The sequence below is a fragment of the Peromyscus maniculatus genome, chromosome 1, assembly GCF_049852395.1.
Source record: "Peromyscus maniculatus bairdii isolate BWxNUB_F1_BW_parent chromosome 1, HU_Pman_BW_mat_3.1, whole genome shotgun sequence".
NCBI classification, from domain to species: Eukaryota; Metazoa; Chordata; class Mammalia; order Rodentia; family Cricetidae; genus Peromyscus; species Peromyscus maniculatus.
This window is the reverse complement of record NC_134852.1, coordinates 18,374,129-18,393,709: the sequence shown is the minus strand read 5'-3', so window position 1 is coordinate 18,393,709 and position 19,581 is coordinate 18,374,129. Positions and strand designations below refer to the sequence as shown.

The 19,581-nt window shown below is 37.8% G+C and overlaps 1 protein-coding gene across 1 annotated transcript; it reads right to left on the bottom strand.

Moving 5' to 3' along the window:
• Positions 1–6,513: 6,513 nt before the first annotated feature.
• Positions 6,514–7,449, bottom strand: LOC143274253 (vomeronasal type-1 receptor 4-like). The gene has a single exon (XM_076576292.1). It carries the CDS (start codon positions 7,447–7,449, stop codon positions 6,514–6,516), a length of 936 nt encoding a protein of 311 aa, XP_076432407.1.
• Between the last annotated feature and the right edge of the window lie 12,132 nt (positions 7,450–19,581).

The window sequence follows — 19,581 nt, the reverse complement described above, 5'->3', positions numbered from 1 at the left end:
ATCTACAAAGATACCCCGACAATAGACTCCTGGCAATGGTTGAGAGACAGCTGGATCTGACCTACTCTGGTGATGGGATGGCCAAACATCCTAATTGTCATGCTAGAAACCCCATCCAATGACTGAGGGATCTGGATACAGGGATCCATGGCCAGACCTCAATTGGAGCTCTGGGAGTCCAGTTAGTGAGAAAGAGAAGGGTTTATATGAGTGAGAATTGTTGAGACCAAGGTTGGATAAAGCACAGGGACAAATAGTCAAACGAATGGAAACACATGAACTATGAACCAATGGCTGAGGGGCCCTCAACTGGATCAGGCCCTCTGAATTGGCTTGATCTATTTGGGAGGCATCCAGGCAGGACTGGGTCCTGTGCTCATTGCATGAATTGGCTGTTTGAAACCTGGGGCTTATGCGGGGGTCTCTTGGCTCGGCCTGGGAGGAGGGGACTGGACCTGCCTGGACTGAGTCTATCAGGTTGATCTCAGTCCTCTGGGGAGGCTTTGCCCTGGAGGAGGTGGGAAATGTGGGGTGAGCTGAGAAGTAGGGGAGGGGGGAGAACTAAGGAATCCGTGGCTATTATGTAGAATTAAATTGTATTGTAAAATAAAATAAAAAACTCTTGTAAATTAGATACAAGGAGTTATGAGTTAAAATGCAGGGACACAAATGGCAGGATATAAGAGTCCACTGGGTTACACTCTTTGTTATCATTCTTTGGTTCCCAGAATCCAACTCCTGTCCATTCCTCTTTCCTGGACACACTCTCTTGACACTCTAGATGAGAATAATCTCATACTACCAGCCTGTACTTATAGGATGCCAACTGTTCACTTAAGTCTTTCCTATTCCTTGATGAGAAATATGTTGCCCACTGATGATGTCAACACCCTCACAAATGCTATTTCAGTGTTGTCTTCTCTAATACAACCCCGTAAGCCCTTGGGAAGAAGTTCTTGAATCATATACAACATACATCTTAAGTGTTGATGTCAACCTCTAGGTAGTTTGCCTCTGTCTTTGCTCACTTAGTCTCCATCCAGAATAAAAGCATCACAGATATATTATACATATGCAGGTAAGTACTTTCTTTCAAATCTCCAGTTTGCAGAGGACCAGACATTCTCAGGGAAAACATATAATTGCTGTTTCCTGAATTAACATCTTTCTTTCATGGGATTACACCTGAACACCTTCAATCCACACAATGTAGAGAATCACCCCTGAGGCTTGAGCCCAACATGGATAGAGGGAGGTTGCAGGTGAAAAGCACTTCCAAGACTGACCCTCCATTTTTGGGGCTCTTTTCAAGGCAGTAAGAGTAGGTATGCTCCCAGGGAGGTCCTTGGGTTAAATGTTTTCTGAATATATTAATTTTCCTTATAAAAATCTCATACTCAAACATTAAAGTTCATGAACTATGGAGGTATTTATTATTCAAGACACCACAGATGTTTAACTGTGCAAGACTCAAGGAACATCATGGAACTTATAATTGTCTCTTTCTACCTCCCAAGGTGATGCTAAAATTAAAGGCAACCATCATGCTCAACCAAACTTTTTTATGGGTTTCTAGAGATTTGAAGAGCCAAGCCATTTACAGACCCCATAATTCATTTTAAATCTGTAGCAACTTATATGTTTCTATTATAGAAGTGATGATAGTATGAGTTTGGTGAATATCTGGTCTACAATGCCCTAAGGAAAGAGGTATATTTATTGACTTGATGCCCTAATATATTACAGACCCAGACTCTCAAAGTTTTATTGTCTCACCCTCCCATACCACCCACTGTGTCTCATTGTCAATATCAAACGCTGTAGGGTATTTGAGATCCTTCTAATCTGTGTGTTTATTCTCATGCAGGCTTCTTCCAAGGTAACTTTTCTTTATATGAATCCAGTTAATTCAAATTTATTTAAAATTAATATATTTTGAGGTATTACATGAAAAACAAGTAAATAATGGCATAGTATTTTATCTCTGATTTTGATAGTTTGATTCATTACATTTATTCAAAACTTTCTCATTCCTGAACATTATGCAATATATAAAATTTTATTAAATACATTCTGCATTGCTGAGTATGCTGATCCTTGCCTACTGTCCCTGCCCTCAGCAGGTAGAGGAAAAGGATCATGAGTTCAAGGTTAGTTTGGGATACACAGTGTGCTCAAGGCCACTCTTGACTACATATGAATCTGTACAGGAGAGATATTTCAGTGGTTAAGAGCACGTGATGCTTCTCTAGAGGGCCCAAGTTCAGTTCTGAATACCTATGTAACAGGAGGCTCACAAGCACCTGAAACTCCAAACCTGGGCATGTGACAATAACTTCTTGGCTCTCTGGCATGACCACACAACGTCCCAACACCCACATACACATAAATAAAAAACAAAAATAAATCTGTTATTGAAGAGAAATAAAAATAACAAACATGATATCTTGTATGATTGTGCTTCAATTTTCATATTTTGGCTCAGGAAAGTGAATGTAGTTCTGTCTTCAGTAGCAGTCCTCAGGGAGAGGCTTGGCTGGGACAGTGTTGAACTTGCTGCTTGTGTCTGTTCAGGACAAGGACCAAAGAATCACTGTCCAAAACCATGAAGACCAAACACATAACAGCAGTGGTAAAAAAAAAGGCAAAATTTAATAATATTATGCATTTTTTCAGTATGAATAAGGAACAGCATCTGTAATTGAGTTAATAGTTATATTTTATCTGCCCCTTAGTCCAGTTAATCCAACATGAGTATAGATATTTACCAAGAATTGCAGGATCCAATAATAGTACCACAGACACTAACACACCATGGGCATCTCTTTCTGAACTGCTTACAACAACAGAAACTGTGACAAAGCTAGGTGGCCTTGAAGCCACTAGGTAAGCAGGAGGTGTTAATAGAAACCTTTTGGCTACTAATAATGGTATAAAACAACTTGACATTCAGCATCACCCATGGAATCCTCGCATCTAAAAGCTGACATAGTCTGAGGGATCCCTCTGATGAACAGAACAAAGTTTTTGTCAAAGGCCAGTTGATAGGGCGTCTCATGTTTTGTCCACTGAGAAAAGTGAAGCAATAAAAACAGGGAAGCAAGAAGTTTCCCACGATGCCTGCAGAAGTCTAGATAAAGAAAATAATCCCCACTTCCAAGCTGAAGTCACTGATCACTTCCATATAAGGGAGATACAGTTTTTAAGTTGAGACAGAAAAATTTATTTTTTAAAGTTACTTTCTTCAACCCTGTAATTTATACTGCTCAATCTTATTTTATGTGTGGGTATTTGCCTGCATGAATATCTGTTCACTATTTACAATTAGTGTAATAATTGCAGAGCCCAGAAGTAATCAATTCCCCTTTGATTGTTATGAGCTAATATGTAGGTGCTGATAACCAAATCCAGGTTCTTTGTAAGAACATTAAATACTCCTAAACATTTAGGCATCTCTCCACACTCTTCTTTTCTTGTTTTGAATGATTTTCAAATTAAATACATGTGGGTAAAGTAGATATTATATAAGATGTGAGAGTGGACTTTATTTAAGTAATAACTTTAGGGTCTCTTTGACAATGTAAGTCACCATAAATACAAAATTAAATGAAAATGTTCATCTCTCCCAATAAACAAATTTACTCTGAAGATAAACCTTAAGTGAAAAAAGTTTCACAAAACAAGAAATATAGTATGCTTTGATTCTTATGATTATAAAGAGATAAGAATAAAAATAAATACGAAGGGATGCCTCAAAACACATTAAGCTGCAAATGAGCATTTGTGAGTTCATATTTTGATAAAATTATTCAGAACTACAAAATTAGTAGCATAGAAAAATATAGACCAAACAATGTAGAAGGAAAGCAGCACACATTTTAGCATTTCTTTTATTATTTTAACGTTAAGATTAATATACATTATATTACATTTGTAGAAATATTTTACATAGCACTTTCATAATTGAGGCACATTATACAATATAACATACATAATTACCAACATTTCATCAGATTCCAAATTCAGAGACAATATTCAAAAATAGTACATAGGTTTTACTGAGTATCAACATTTTAGTCAAGCCATTAAAGAAATTTTATGTTAAATTTAATTGTATTGGAGAATGGGTCATCTTTGCTGTTCAGAATATTCTTGAATATTTGGGCTTCAGTGAAACTCTCTCCTCAATGTACCAACATACTCTAACTTCAGTCATGTACTGTTATGAGATTTATTTAAGGTTGAGACATATATTTCATATATATATATATATATATATATATATATATATATCATCTGTGTGTGTACACATTATATTTGTATTACTATAATAATTCTTTATAGTGTGTTTATAGATGAAATATCCATAAAAAGCTACCGTTGTTAATAGTCTACATTGAGAAGCAAATTCATTATATAAATTGAAACAGCATTTATCAATAAGGAACAATCAAATTTAATTAAGATTGCCTCATTTCAAATTTATTTATAAGAATCAGGAGTTCTGAACATGGTGTGTTTCACTAAAAACGTCTATGTATAACAACCCTGTCTTGACTAATTATCATCCCAGTCACCCAAGCTATGCTCTTAACATGCAAGTACAATCTCTATGGAATGAGCTCATACCCTGGAGAACATGGAAGGATCAATGCTGCATCCTTGGCCATCATGGGAAGTGCAGGCAGAATTCCCTTCTCTTCAGAGCAGATTAGTGCTTTATATCAGTTAGCTTTGGAAGTTAATGATCAATACTAACAACAACTTTAAAATAGAACAGGTACAGTTACTCGCCCAGAGAGACTTTTTTTTTCATTTATCTTTATTAAGAAATTTTTTACTCACTCTACATACCACCCACAGATCCCACCTCCTCCCTCCTCCAACCTCCAGTCCTCACTCCCAAGCCACCCCACACCCCCACATCCTCCAAATCAAGGTTTCTTATGGGGAGTCATCAGAGCCTAGGCAGATCCAAGCCCCTCCTGACTGTACCAAGCCTGCACAAGGCATCACACCTCAGGCACCTGGCTCCCAAAAGCCTGACCATGCACCAGGGATAGAACTCGATTCCCTGCCTGAGTGCCCTCCCAAGCAGTTTGAGCTGAACAATAGTCTTCCATATCCAGATGGCTTAGCCCAGTAACGTGGGGGCTCCACAGCCACTAGTCTACAGTTCATGGGCTTCCACTTGTGCTGCCAGTCATCTCTGCCTTTCTTTCCATCATGGTCTTACTATTCCCTGCCTGAAGAATCCCTCCTCTCTCTATATCAATTGGATTCCCAGAGCTAAGCATGGAGCCTGTCCGTGGTTCTTTGCATCTGTCTCAATCAGTCACTGGACAAAGGTTCTATGATGACAATTAGGGTATTCCTTAGACTGGTCACCAGAGTAGACTAGTCCAGGTACCATCTAGAAAACTGCCAGCACTCCAAGGTAAGTCATCCTTGTGGATTCCTAAGAGCCTCCCCAGAACCCGGCCTCTTCCTATTCCTTTATACCTTGCCTATCATGATATCTCCTTCCCTGCCCTTCCACTCTGTCCCTGTTCCAATTCAACCCTCCCATTTACATATGTCCCTCTGAGAGACTTTATTGGACCATAGTTTGCTTAAATGTACTCTTTTAATTGTATAGCCTAGATTTACATCTGATGATACTCCAGAACTTTCCAACTTTTCAAATTTGTCTTTTCTTGTATTTTTTGGATTTTGTGAGAGAGTTTCACAATGCCACCTATTCTGAACTCAAATACACAATCTTCCCACTTCTTCCTCCTCAAAACAGGAACAGCAAAGTCTGTGCTACCTGCTAATCCACTTGTAGTCTCCCATCTCTCCTTCGTCTTAATTTAAACCTCAACCTAATGCTTACATATGTCAATGTTTCTAGTACTTATTATTGTGCATGAAATTACTACAGTTCAACTCTAAACAATTTTATTTGAACGTTTACCTAAACCTGACTTTTAAAAATGTATTTCCAAATACTTTCCAGGGCTGGGAGTTATACTTTAGATTTAAGAAACATGTTGTCTATTAAATATACATTCCCTTCAGTAGCCAACACTGGCATATTTCATTACCATCACTGAATCATTCTAACTTTTTTCATGTTTTTTACTTGTTCTTATTTTCTGACAGCCACCAACACTTGATTTGATGGTCCAGGTGCAATCTGCAATGGTTAGCTTTTGTACTGAAGGTGACAAGGTTGATTTTAAAAGTCTCATTCTCAGAGAAGCTCACCTGAAGGACTACACTCCACATAAACCCCACAGGTTAATTCTCCCTGCTACTGTGATATTCTCCATTAAAACAGTGAGTGCTGATTGTTTCAGCACTTATATCATGCAGCTTGGTTTACCCGTGTCCCAGACTACAGGACAAACTGCATTGGGAAGAAACTTTGTAGGCAATCAGTGTCTTCTGCAAAGTTTGGTATTGACAGTGTGTTCACAGAATAAAAACTGAGTAGAAGACATGAATACAGGGATGCAGAAAGCATAGCTTTTAGAGTTCTCTGACTACACAAGCACAGTGTGTTGTCTGGTAAGAACTAGTGCAGCAGAGCCTGAAGAAGGATGCATAGTGTCTGATGAGCAGAAAGGGGCAGAATGCTGGAAAGCATGCAGCCATGGCTGCATCAGTGTTAAACAGCCACCTAGATCCTTCACGGTCAGACATATAAGATGTAAAGACAACAGAGGTTGCATAAAAAATCACAAAGAAGCACACTAGGGTGAGGATGCTTTGGGTGGCTCTGGTCTCAGGGGATGACCTAGGAGACTGGGATCTGTGGATGTGTTGCACTCTCTGCTTATGTTTGAGCAGGATGAATACCATGTAGCCACTGGCCAACATCATGAGTCCCAAAAAGATGACATCGTTGGATGATATTAGGATTACAATAAGAATGCTGATTACTTTCTCAGAATTGATAACAGTACAAATTCCAAAATCTTGTATCCCAGTAACATTTCTCCCACCTCTTATGTCTGTTGTATATACAAAAATGTAAATATATAACAACAACTGGAGTACCCAACATAGGCCCAGGAATGGACCTATAATCCTGGGGACTCTGGGCTTGAACTGTGCCCACCTAGAATTACTGGGGCTGATGGTGATGGCCTGAAAGACACTCAGCAGGGATGTGGAGCTAAGGGATACTCCTCTGGCAACTCTATGAAAATATAAAGCAAGTTTACAGGAAACATAATCCAGATAGTAAGTCTGATTAAAAGCAGCAATGGTCTGTGGGATTCCTCTGCAGAGAACTATGAAGTTGGCCCAGACCAGGTGTTTGACAATCAGATCAGTGGGCTTCACCCTGATTCCAGAGAAGTCAGCAATGATAAAACAGCAAAGCAAGGCTATGTTCCCAAGCATTCCCAGTGCAGTCTGGGACAGGAAGAAGATTCCTTCAACCGTGTCTCTGGAGGCCATTCTGTCATGGCCTTGGGTCAATGCAAAACATGTCCAGAGCACACTTGTTAAACAAGTTTGACTTCATTTTTCTTGGCATGCCAAAAAATGTACTGCAGTACTGCATGCACAATATTACCTTACATTCATAAGTAATGCTAATGTGTGTTTTCCTAGTAAATAGCTTGCTAGGTCTCAGTGAATTGCTATTGTTTGAATTGCAGATCATTAACTGGGACATTGTAGTAAAAAATTAAACTTTATTATGCCATGAATACGTCTTAGCATTTTTCACATACCTTGCAATTAATTGTAGGTTTAATATCCACAGTGCACTGATGAGATGATCTAATGATCAAACTACATTCAGATGAATGTCCTGGTTGCAGAAACACTACAGGTATCAATACTCCCAGCAACTTGTAAAAGGCTGGAGAAAACAGACTGTCTGACTCCACAGAAAATAGTAACCCCTAACTAAGATGCTATTGACAACTGATACCTACTAGGTGGCTTCAGTTTCCTGTAAAATTGTGGTCCCTAATAGCTTGACAGTGACATAGTAGATGGTCACAAACCCAATAACATGTGGGAACAACAAGCTATGCTTTATGCGTTAAAGATTTTAAAAGGCACAAACATGAGTGGGTAAAGAAACATGGTGTAACTGTGTGGAGTGGGGTAAGGATAAAAATGATCAAAATACATATAAATTTCTCCAAGTTAAAAAATGAAAATGAATAATATTGAATAAGAAAAACAATACAACTTGAGAATAAAAAATATAGAGTAAATAAAAAAATTAAAATAGTGACCATCAGCTGTCAGGAATGATAACATTTTACTGAGTTCTACTTTTTCAAACACACACATGTAATTGCATTTACATATATCTTCATGTACATATATGTGCTTATGTTGGCTTTTAAGTGTTTTCAACATTAATTCTTAACCTTTTAATTTGGCATGTATTATTTTGAATATAACTCTATCACACTTAAACATGTCTAAAGACATGAAAAGAGTAAAAAAAAACACCTTATCAAGATATTTACAATAGTATGAATTTAAGGTATTTACTCAATAGGACAATCACTTGTGAGATTCTTCAACTACTAGGATTATATTTAAATCACAATAGAGACTTATGGAACTGTTGAATAATAGGAGGATGCCTTCTGAATTGTGGGCCATAAAATTTATCTAATATAACTCTAAGTGTTACAGAAATTGACAGATACTAATATACTCTCAGCCAATGATGCAATGGGTACCTAACACATAGCACAATAATAATTGACATATCTGTTTGATACAAAAGCAATATTTGGGCTGGGAATAGTGACACATATCTTTAATCCTAGTCCTTACTAAGCCGAGGCCAGAGAATACCAATGAGTTTGAGGCTAGTTGGGTCAATAGAACAAGTTTCAGGACAGGAAGGACTACATAAATAAACTCTGTCTCAAAAATCAAACAAATAGAAAGAAAATTCAGGGGGACATGAACATCCATGTCTGGGGGAAGTGGACATATCAGAGGCCTCGGACTTGAGGGATATTAGGCTGCAGTTATTCACTTAGTCAAATCAAATGCCCATGGACTTGAAATTTGGATACAGAGACAGCAATTTACCAGTTACTCCTCTTTCACAACCCAGATAGCAAAGCCTTCTAAGAAGGATATTAATTTCTCACTATGCCACTGTACACAGGCATTTCCAATAAAGAAAAATCTGCATACATAGAAACCCCTAGTAGAAAGGAAAATCTTTGGTGTAAATAAGCAGAGGATATAAAAACCTGCAGCCTCCATCAAATCATGTTGGTGTCAGGTCTCTGGCTGATTCTTCCTTCTATGAAAATTCATCCTGTGCAAGAGCCCTTTCCTGAAAGAGAAAGATCATTTTGGAAGTCTGAACTCACCCACCTTCCAGAGACTGCCCTGTCCTTTGAAGACTGGGTACCTGAAGAAAAGCAACTCACCTAATCAGATAGGATGCATCTGTGAAGCTGGCTGCTGGATGGGGACTAAGTTGCCAGTAGGATGTATAACAGTCATATAGCTACAAAGTTGACAGCAACCCCAAGATGAAGGCTGAATGTTCACAATTCTCATACCCTAAGAGGATAACAGGATGATGTCACAGGAAGGAACCATGACAGTTATGCTGAGGGACTTTACATCACCTTTGAAAAAATAAGCAAGAGAAACTTTTAACTGAGTAGTGCACATCACAAAAGGGCAGGCCAGAAGTGTAATGTCCCTCTTCTTTCCAGTGGTGTCAGAAGTTTAGAGTCCCAGTAGTAGAATCAGGCAGTGATTATAAACTTGGGACCAGGGATCAAAGGGAAAGAGTGAAGTTACAAGTACACTGTACTTTGGGGATGCATCATTATGAAAATGTCTCTTACATTTGAAGAGACTGTAAGTTTTACTGGACATCCCAGGCAGAGTTCAACTGAGGTCACTTAAGATTTAATACTGCTATTCAACTATATGCTTAGACTTGGTGATTAACATGCATTTAAGAGAACAACTTAATGTGTTCCCCAAAATATTGCGTACCCTAAAAAACTTATCTGGGGTCAGAGAACAGAACAGCCACAATATTAAACATAGAGAATAGGCAGTGGTAGCACATGCCTTTAATCCTAGCATTGCAGAGGCAGAGATCTATCTGGATCTGTGTGTGTTCAAAGAAACATCCAGGCATAGTGACTCATGCCTTTAATCCCAGAAAGCAAGCCTTTAATCCCAGGGGGTGATGGCAGAAAGCAGAAAGGTATATAAGGCATGAAGACCAGAAACTAGAAGCTTATGGCTGGTTAAGCTTTTAGGCTTTTGAGCAACAGTTCAGCTGAGATTCATTCTGGACGAGGACTCAGAGGCTTCCAGTCTGAGGAAATAGGATCAGCTGAGGAACTGGCAAGGTGAGGTAGCTGTGGCTTGTTCTGCTTCTCTGATCTTCCAGCATTCACCCCAATACCTGGCTCCAGGTTTGTTTTTATTAATAAGAACTTTTAAGATTCCTTCTACAACTTAACAACCAACCTTTCTTGTTTTGGATTTAATCAGTTTTTACAACCTAAGCTAATGCATAACATTACTCCGAAAGTATGTAATCTTCCATGGGCTGACACAAGAGCAATGCTGGTGCATATGTATGTTATAGCAAAAAGTGATTAAAACAGCTAGTTTGAAATCAACCTAATGAAACAAATATACACAGTAAATGTTGGAAGTGATAGAAATATAGGTTAATATATCTATGTCCAGTGATATTACAGCACTGTTTCTTATCTGAGTCAGTTGAAAGCAGTTGGTATCAGTGTCTCAATCCCTTGTACAAATTCTTTTAAATATTTCAGTAAATTATCACTCCTTCCTCACTCATTTGAAGCTTCTATGCTGTTCAATAAATACAGAACAAAGAGCACCTTCTTGGACTAAGAGTTGAGTCTTTATCCTCATACAAAAAACTCAAGCCCTAAGCTTAGGGCCCAGGGGAATAACTCTGCACCCCCACACCACCACGCATTGCAGTACCAGTTTCAGGCCAGTCTGTAGGCAGACCTCCTGCATTCAGATCAGACTACCACCATCCCCCATCAGACCCTGTAACTCAAGCCCCACCTCCCCCAAATTCCACCTGCCCACCAAGACTGGATTGGACTAAGAGGTGATACCTTGTCTAACTGGAGCCCAGGGGCACAATCCTGACCTGCTATACCATCACCCATTTCAGTCCCAGTTTCAGGTCAGTAGGCAGGCAGACCTACTGCAGACAGATCAGACTAACTGCAGACGTATCAGCCTACCACCATCCCACACCAGACCCTGTAACCCACAAGCCCCACTCCCTCCCAACCTTAGACTTAAAAGATTACAACTACTCCCTGAGACAGAGCCCATGAATGCCAATTGGACTAAGAGCTACTCCCTGAGACAAAGAGTCCATCAGTACCTACTAGACCAAGAGCTCCCACTGGACCAAGAGTATCAATCAGACCAAGAGAGCCTCCCTCAGACACAGACACTACTTGCAACCAGTGGAGAAAGAGATGGGTAGAGATCAGTACAAAAATACAGTCAGCAACAACAACAATAAAAAGAGTATGTTTCTATCAGATCCTGCATCAGCAAGACCTGAACATCCCAACACAGAAGAAACAGAAGAAATCAACCTTAACAATGACCTTAAGAAGATGACAGAGATCTTTAAAGAGGAAATCAAAAAATCCGTTAAAGAAGTCAAGGAAAATGAGGGAAACAGCTCAAGATTTGAAAACTGAAATCAAGACAATAACGAAGATACAAACTGGAGGAATGCTGGAAGTGGAAAATCTGAGTAAACAAACAGGAACTACAGATGCAAGCATAAACAATAGAATGCAAGAGATGTAAGAGCAGATCTCTGTCATAGAACATACGATAGAAGAAATAGATTCATCAGTCAAAGAAAACACTAAAGCCAACAAGGTCATGACCCAAAATGTCCAGGAAATTTGGAACACCATGAAAAGACCAAATCTAAAAATAATAAGGATAGAAGAAGGAGAAGAATTCTAACTTAAAGGCACATAAAATACACTCAACAAAATCATAGAAGAAAACTTTCCCAGCCTAAAGATGGAAATGCCTATAAAGATACAAGAAGGTTATAGAACACCAAATAGACTTAATCCAAAAAAAAGTCCCCTTACCACATAATAATCAAACCAGTAAACATAAAGAATAAAGAAAAAATATTAAGCGCTTCAAAGAAAAAAGGTCAAGCAACATATAAAGGCAGACCCATAAGAATAACACCTGACTTCTCAATGGACACACTAAAATCCAGAAGGTCCTGGACAGACGTTATGCAAACACTAAGTGACCATCGATGCCAACCCAGACTATTATACCCAGCAAAATTTTCAATCAACATAGATGAAGTAAACAAAATATTCCATGATAAAACTAGATTTACACAATGTCTCTCTACAAATACAGCCCTACAGAAGGCAACTGAAGAAAAAATCCAACCTAAGGAAGTTAGATACACCCATGAAAACACAGGCAATACATAGTCCCAAACAAACAAATACTAAAGAAGGGAAACATACAACACTACCACCAAAAAAAAACCAAACAGGAATTAACAACAACTGGTCATTAATATCCATTAATATCAATGGTCTCAATTCACCAATAAAAAGACACAGACTAACAAAATGGATATCAAAACAAGATCCATCCATTTGCTGCAAACAAGAAACACACCTTAACTTCAAAGAAAGACATTACCTCAGAATAAAAAGCTAGGAAAAGACTTTCCAATCAAATGTATTTAAGAAGTAGGCTGGTGTAGATATCCTAATTTCTATTAAAATAACATAATAAAGGTAATTTACAGCAAGCTGACAGCCAGCATCATACTAAATGGAGAGAAAATTAAAGAGATTCCACTAAAATCAGGAACAAGACAAGGCTGTCCATTCTCCCAATAATTACTCAACATAGTACTTGAAGGTCTAGCTAGAGCAGTAAGACAACAGGAGATCAAGGGTATACAAATTGGGAAAGGAAAAAATCAAACTATCACTATTTTCGATGACATGACAGTATACATAAATGACCACATAAATATGACCAGGGAACTCTTACAAGCCAGAAGCCTGGAGACATCTCCCCCTATTTTGTTTTTAAAAGATGACTTCTGCCATTCCATTCAGATATGGCTGTGCCACTTACAGCAGATAAACTCCTTCAGTACAGTGGCAGGATAAAAGATTAACTCAAAAAATCAGTAGCCCTTCTATATACAAATGATAAAAGGGCTGAGAAAGAAAACAGAGAAACGTCACCATTTTCAATAGCCACAAATAATATAAAATATCTTGGGGTAACTCTAAGTGAGCAAGTTAAAGACATATATGATAAAAAGTTTAAGTCTCTGAAGAAAGAAATCAAAGAAGATATCAGAAAATGGAAAGATCTCCCATGATCATGGATGGGTAGAAATAACACAGTAAAAATGGCAATCTTACCAAAAGCATATACAGATTCAATGCAATCGCCATCAAAATCCCATGACAATTTTTCACAGACTTGTAATGAACAATACTCAACTTCAGATGGAAAAAAAAACTAGGATAGCTAAAATAATCCTGTTTAATAAAGCAACCCCTGGAGGTATCATGATCCCAGACCTCAAGACCTCCACTATAGAGCTATAGTAATAAAAACACCTTGGTACAGGGATAAAAACCAACACATGGACCAATGGAATCAAATTGAAAACCCTGATATTAATCGACAAACCTATGAACTAATGAATTTTGACAAAGATGCCAAAACTTCACCATGGGGGAAAAAGCATCTTCAACAAATGGTGTTGGCATAAATCAACATGCAGAAGAATGCAAATAAAGCCATATCTGTCACCATGCACAAAACGTAAGTCCAAGTGGATCAAAGAACTGAACATAAATCCAGTTACACTGAACTTGATAGGAGAGAAAGTAGGAAGTTGTCTTGAACAAATTGGCACAGGGGACTACTTCCTAAATATATCACCAGTAGCACAGACACTGAGAGTAACAATTGATAAATGGGACCTCTTGAAACTGAGAAGCTTTTGTAGGACAAAGAACATGGTCAACAAGACAAAAGGACAGCCTACAGAATGGGAAAAGATCTTCACCAACCCTACATCTGACAGAGGGCTGATATCCAGAATATATAAAGAACTCAAAAAGGTAGACTTCAAAATACTGAACAATCTGATTAAAAAATGGACTACAGAGCTTAACAGAGAATTCTCAACAGAAGAAGCTCAAATGATTGATAATAAATATTAATACTTAATGGATAGAACAAAGCTTCTTCAGAGTCATCTTAATGCCATTCAGATAATTTATAAGGATGAAAGATCATTGCTAATTGATAGAATAATTTATGTGGAATCATGTTTCTGAAGAACATAAAAATTGTATGAGTTCATGAAATCTCTACAATCCTTTACAACAGAGCGTGTTCAAACAATGTAATCGGTAGGTAATCAATTTCAAACTCTGGAGGAGTTTCTTGGTAGGACTAATAAAGAAACTTTTAAGTAGAAGGGCAAAGCCATACAAACATTAACATCACCAGGTGGCTCTTATAAAATGGCTTATTCTGTCATCATCCCTGAAAGCCAGCAGATGATACTCATCCTGGAGAACATATACAATATATCTGGCAACCTATTCATATGAGAGATTTAAAAAATATTCAGGAAGTGATAGTCACCTATGGAATACATTCAACATATGTAAAATACATGTTAAATACATGGTTTTCTAGAAATAGCATTAAACCAGATGACTGGAATCAGATTATCTCAGCTGTGTTAGAATAGAGCCAGCAGTTACAATAAAAAATCTAGTTGAAAGAAGAAACTAAGGCCCTTGAATAGTAAGGTGATGGAGATTTTGAGATCTCCCAAGAGCAAATTCTTGGTGAGGACTATTTCACTGATTTAAATGTACAAACTATCTTGGGTAAGCATACATGTTTTCTATGCCATAGAGCAGCTTTAAATTGGCCTCTTCAAGAGGTAAATGTCTAATTTCTAGGAATTGCCACCCTATCTCTGGTAAACCAAATTTTGAGATGGGTTGAATGCATAGGGCCAGAAATACAGAGAGGAAGGCTGAATCTGTATGTGACAAATGTAGCAGTGAATCATTATGGACGAGATCTGTTACAATAGAGGAACACACAGATGAAAATTCTTCCAATTTCAGAAGTGAGATATAGATCAATTCACATTCTGAGGAATAACGATAAGATACTATATAAAACAACCACCAACCATTCAGGCTGTACATAAATAGCACAACTGCCATTGAACTCTCAGAAGTGCCAATGGCCCTACTTTGAAAATGGCTTACTGACAAAATTATCTGGGTTGGACAATAGCCTATAGTAGAAGAGAAACTACAAGCTTTAGAACAGCTGGGTCAGGAACAGTTGAATGTTCAACACATTGAAGAATCTTCCACCCTTTGGAATTTTCCTGTATTTGTTATTTAAAAGAAATCTGGTAAATGGAGAATGCTGACAAATCTGAGAACCATAAATAAAGTTATTCAGCCCATTGTCTCATACAGATTGGGATTCTTTGTCCTCTCTGTTACCCAAAAAATGGCTTATTATACTTATTGTCTTAAAAGATTGTTTCATCACCATACCTCTACAAGAAAAGTATAGAGAAAACTTTTCCTTTACAATATCTATTTATAATAATTCCCAGCCAGTCAAGAGATATCAATGGAAAGTCTTCCCACAGGGAATGTTAAATAGCCCTACCCTATGTCAATATTTTGTACAAAAATATTGGAAATAATTCATGCAAAATTTCCACAATCTAAAATTTACCCTTATGTAGATATTTATTGGCTAATCCAAATTTAGGTACTTTGGTAAACATGTTTGAAGAAGTAAAAAAATTTTACTTAACTGGGGATAAATTGATCCTGAAAAACTACAAAGAGGAAATTCTACTAATTATTTAGCATAATATAGATGTACAAAAAATTACACCCCAAAAGATACAACTCAGGAGAGATACATTGCAGATGCTTTTTTATCCCCCCTTGTTTTTTCGAGACAGGGTTTCTCTGTGCAGCTGTGGGCCTTTCCTGGATCTCACTGTATAGACGAGGCTGGCCTTGAACTTACAAAGATCTGCCTGTCTCTGCCTCCCAAGTGCTGGGATTAAAAGTGTGCACCACCACCGCCTGGCATATTGCAGACTCTTAATTGTTTTCAAAAATTGTTAGAAAGAATTACCAGCTTACAAACCATCATGGAATGTGTAAAGATGGACTAGTAAATTTGGCCAATACCCTAAAGGTCAATGAGGATTTAAACAGTCCAACAGAATTATAAACTAAACCTGTGAAGAAATTGGCTCTAGTAGAAAACAAAATATGACAGGCACATGTGGATGATGTGAATCCAGAACGTAACTCTATTCTGGTCATACTCCGTTTTCGACACTCCCCCACAAGGTTTTGATGCAGAGAGAAGATATTGTATTGGAATGGATATTTCTACTATATAAATCAAGTAAGAAGTTAAAGGCTTCTGTAGAAAACATCCCAGATTTGATTCTAAAAGGTAAATTAAGACTTCACCAGTTAACACAAATGGACACAGCTGAAATTTTAGTACATTTAATTAATGAGGAAAATGTCTCTTCATGGAAAGATAATGAGTACTGGTAAAGAGCTTACAGTAACTTTTGGGGAGAGATCTACAACTGTTATCCCAAAAGTAAAAGAATATAATTCATAAAAGATCTGAATGGTCCTTTCTCACAGTGTACAAAAAAAAAAACTTATTTCTGGAGTCCCCACAAACTATATGAATACAAAAAAATCAGGAAAGGCAGAATAAATTTAGGCAGTACATTTGAGCTGGAAAGAGAGGAGAAGTAAGGAGAGTGGGGAAGATGTTGTGAGCCACCACCAAAGGTGCAAAAAGATGACAGCAGACAGGTAATATCACAGCTATGTGTCAACATATACATAATAGGAATGCATTAAATTAAGTTGAAAGTACTAGCTAACATAATTTGGCCCTCTGTGTGTTTATTTGGATCCAAGTGGCTGTGGGACTGGGTGGGACACCCGAAAACTCCCTGCTACAGAACAAGACCTAGAGGAGGTAAATGGAGCAGCCAACATATGCTGCAAGGGAAACTTTATGATTCTTGCACCAGCAAATCCTGGTACTGCTGATCATGACCTGGAAGACATTCAAGAGGCAGTTGGTGCCAATAATTTGAGTGTAGAAAAGGAGCCTGCATATATAATCATTCTGGAACTGCTTCAACCCCAAAGCTTCCATTTTGTAGGTCCCTCCTGAAGAGAGAATGATCAAAGTGTTGGTATCTATTATGTACATTAGAATCAAACCTGTGGACGTTATGAGCATTCTCTATATTAAGTAACTGGATAGTAGAAAATAAAAGAAATTTCCTAGAATTCTTGTTATACTTTGTGAAAAGTTAATTAGTCTTATTGCCAGACTCCAGAAGACCATTCTTTGGTTTCACTCAATTTTCTTCAGATGATGATCAGGCTATTGGTCCGGTTACAATGAATAATAACTAAATATTGTTTCCTGAGGGAAAGGAGGACAGTGTTAGCTAGAATGTAGCCAGAGAAATGGGGAAAGCAGAGGGTTTGTGACAATCAAAACACTAAGTATTAAAATGCATGAAGGAATCTTGTTACTGTGTAAGCAAATAAAAAAGAGAAAATAAAAACAGAAACCAAAGAGATAAAAATGTTTACAAAGTGAAGGTAGTAAATGCTGAAAACAGAAACTCTACATGCCAGTAAACAAACTGTCTATATTTATACATGTCTCTACACATGTGTGTGTGTGTGTATGTGTGTGTGTGTGTGTGTGTGTGTGTGTGTGTGTGTGTGTGTGTGTGTGTGTGTGTGTATTCTTCTCAATCTGCACTTGTTACTTGTATGTACATGATTTCAGTGTTCACCAGTTCTGGATTTGGGTATTTTCCCTGAGGAAGACTTTTTCCTCCTATCCTCAGCAATCCTTCATTACCATTAACTCTTATGTATCAGAGAAGAAAAATCTTTTACAAAAAGGTTTTTGTAAAAAAAAAAAAAAAAAAAAAAACTGATCAAAATGCAAGAACAAGTGGTTTTGTGGTGCCAAGCCTGATTGATCTATCTATAATTTCTGCACTCAGGCCTCAGGGAACATTGACATAGAGAAGCAGGAAGACTATAAGCATCAGTGGAAGACATATTGGCTGTGAGATTACATCTCCTGGAAATATCAGGGAAGCAACATCCTTGAAGTCTCAACATGACTGGCTAAATAAGACCTAAATATTACACCAACAGAATGCTAACACGGAAGGGGAATTATCCCTAGGCTTCATTAATCCCAGGTTTAAGAATAACTAAACAAGGAAGTTAGCTTTTTAAAGCATCCAGTAAAAATCACAGAAGCTTTGACATGCAGAACTGCATCACATACCCTGTTACAGGCCATGATTAATTAATTGATATGTGCAAAATAAAATTATACATACCAATTCCAGCCTTGGTACATTTCCTGTCATCAATGCCTGGTCAACATAGATAGCTGTTTCTGACCAGCATTATTGGTGTGCACATTGGTTAACATGTAGCAGAGGCCAAACAGCCACAATCACCTAAGTTGGCCTTGGTGGGTCCATAGTATGAACAAAGTGATGACCTGGAGGACTGCACCATGGCTAACAACCTACAGAAATAAGAATTTAGGCAGCATTTGGTATCAGATATTCAGTAGAACTTTTGGACCAATATCATCTGCAGGTATATAAGGAACTGCAAGAAGAAGCTATAAAACCCCAAATTTAGTGCCAGAAGTGCTACAGTGATCTTGAAGTACAGATTGAGAAACTGCTCAGGAAATCGGGAGAAGCAGGCAACTGAGGCTTTCATGAGGTATTCAGAAGAGAAGAAAAAAGGAACTAGTGAGTCTGTTGCACAAAGGGAGGTCTATGGGAAGAGGAAAAGGAAGACATGCATCCTAGAATTCTCAGGGGGCAGAAGTTAACTATGGAGAGGATGGAGGAATGGAACCAAGAGTGATCAGATAAGCTCTCTCTGCTATAGAATGACTGACTCCCAGGGATCAGGAATGATAGGATGGTGAAATTGACCAGAAATTGCAAGAGAAACTTTTAGATTGCTCTGTTCCTGATGACTGAAGAAAAGAAAGCTTCCAAGAAAACCAAAGAAATAGAAAAGTCATTATTAGACAAAGAAAAACATGATCCTAAGTAAAAAAAAATCAGCTAAATTAACACATTCAAAGTCAAAAGACAGTGAATACAATATTTTATGGTTGAATGGCCATCCCAAATGCCACCACCTATAACAGTGGACAACGAGGATCTGAATCACACCCATGTACAAATGAGCATAATACTACTCCCCATTTCTTAAAATCAGAGTTCTTATAAAGATTTTCATAATAAGGTAAAATAAAAAAAATCAGCCCTGTAAATGTTCTTGCTGAAGCAAATATTACTGGATGATACAAAATTAATTCTACAATGGGTGTTGTAGATGAAATTCTAAACGGTCTTAT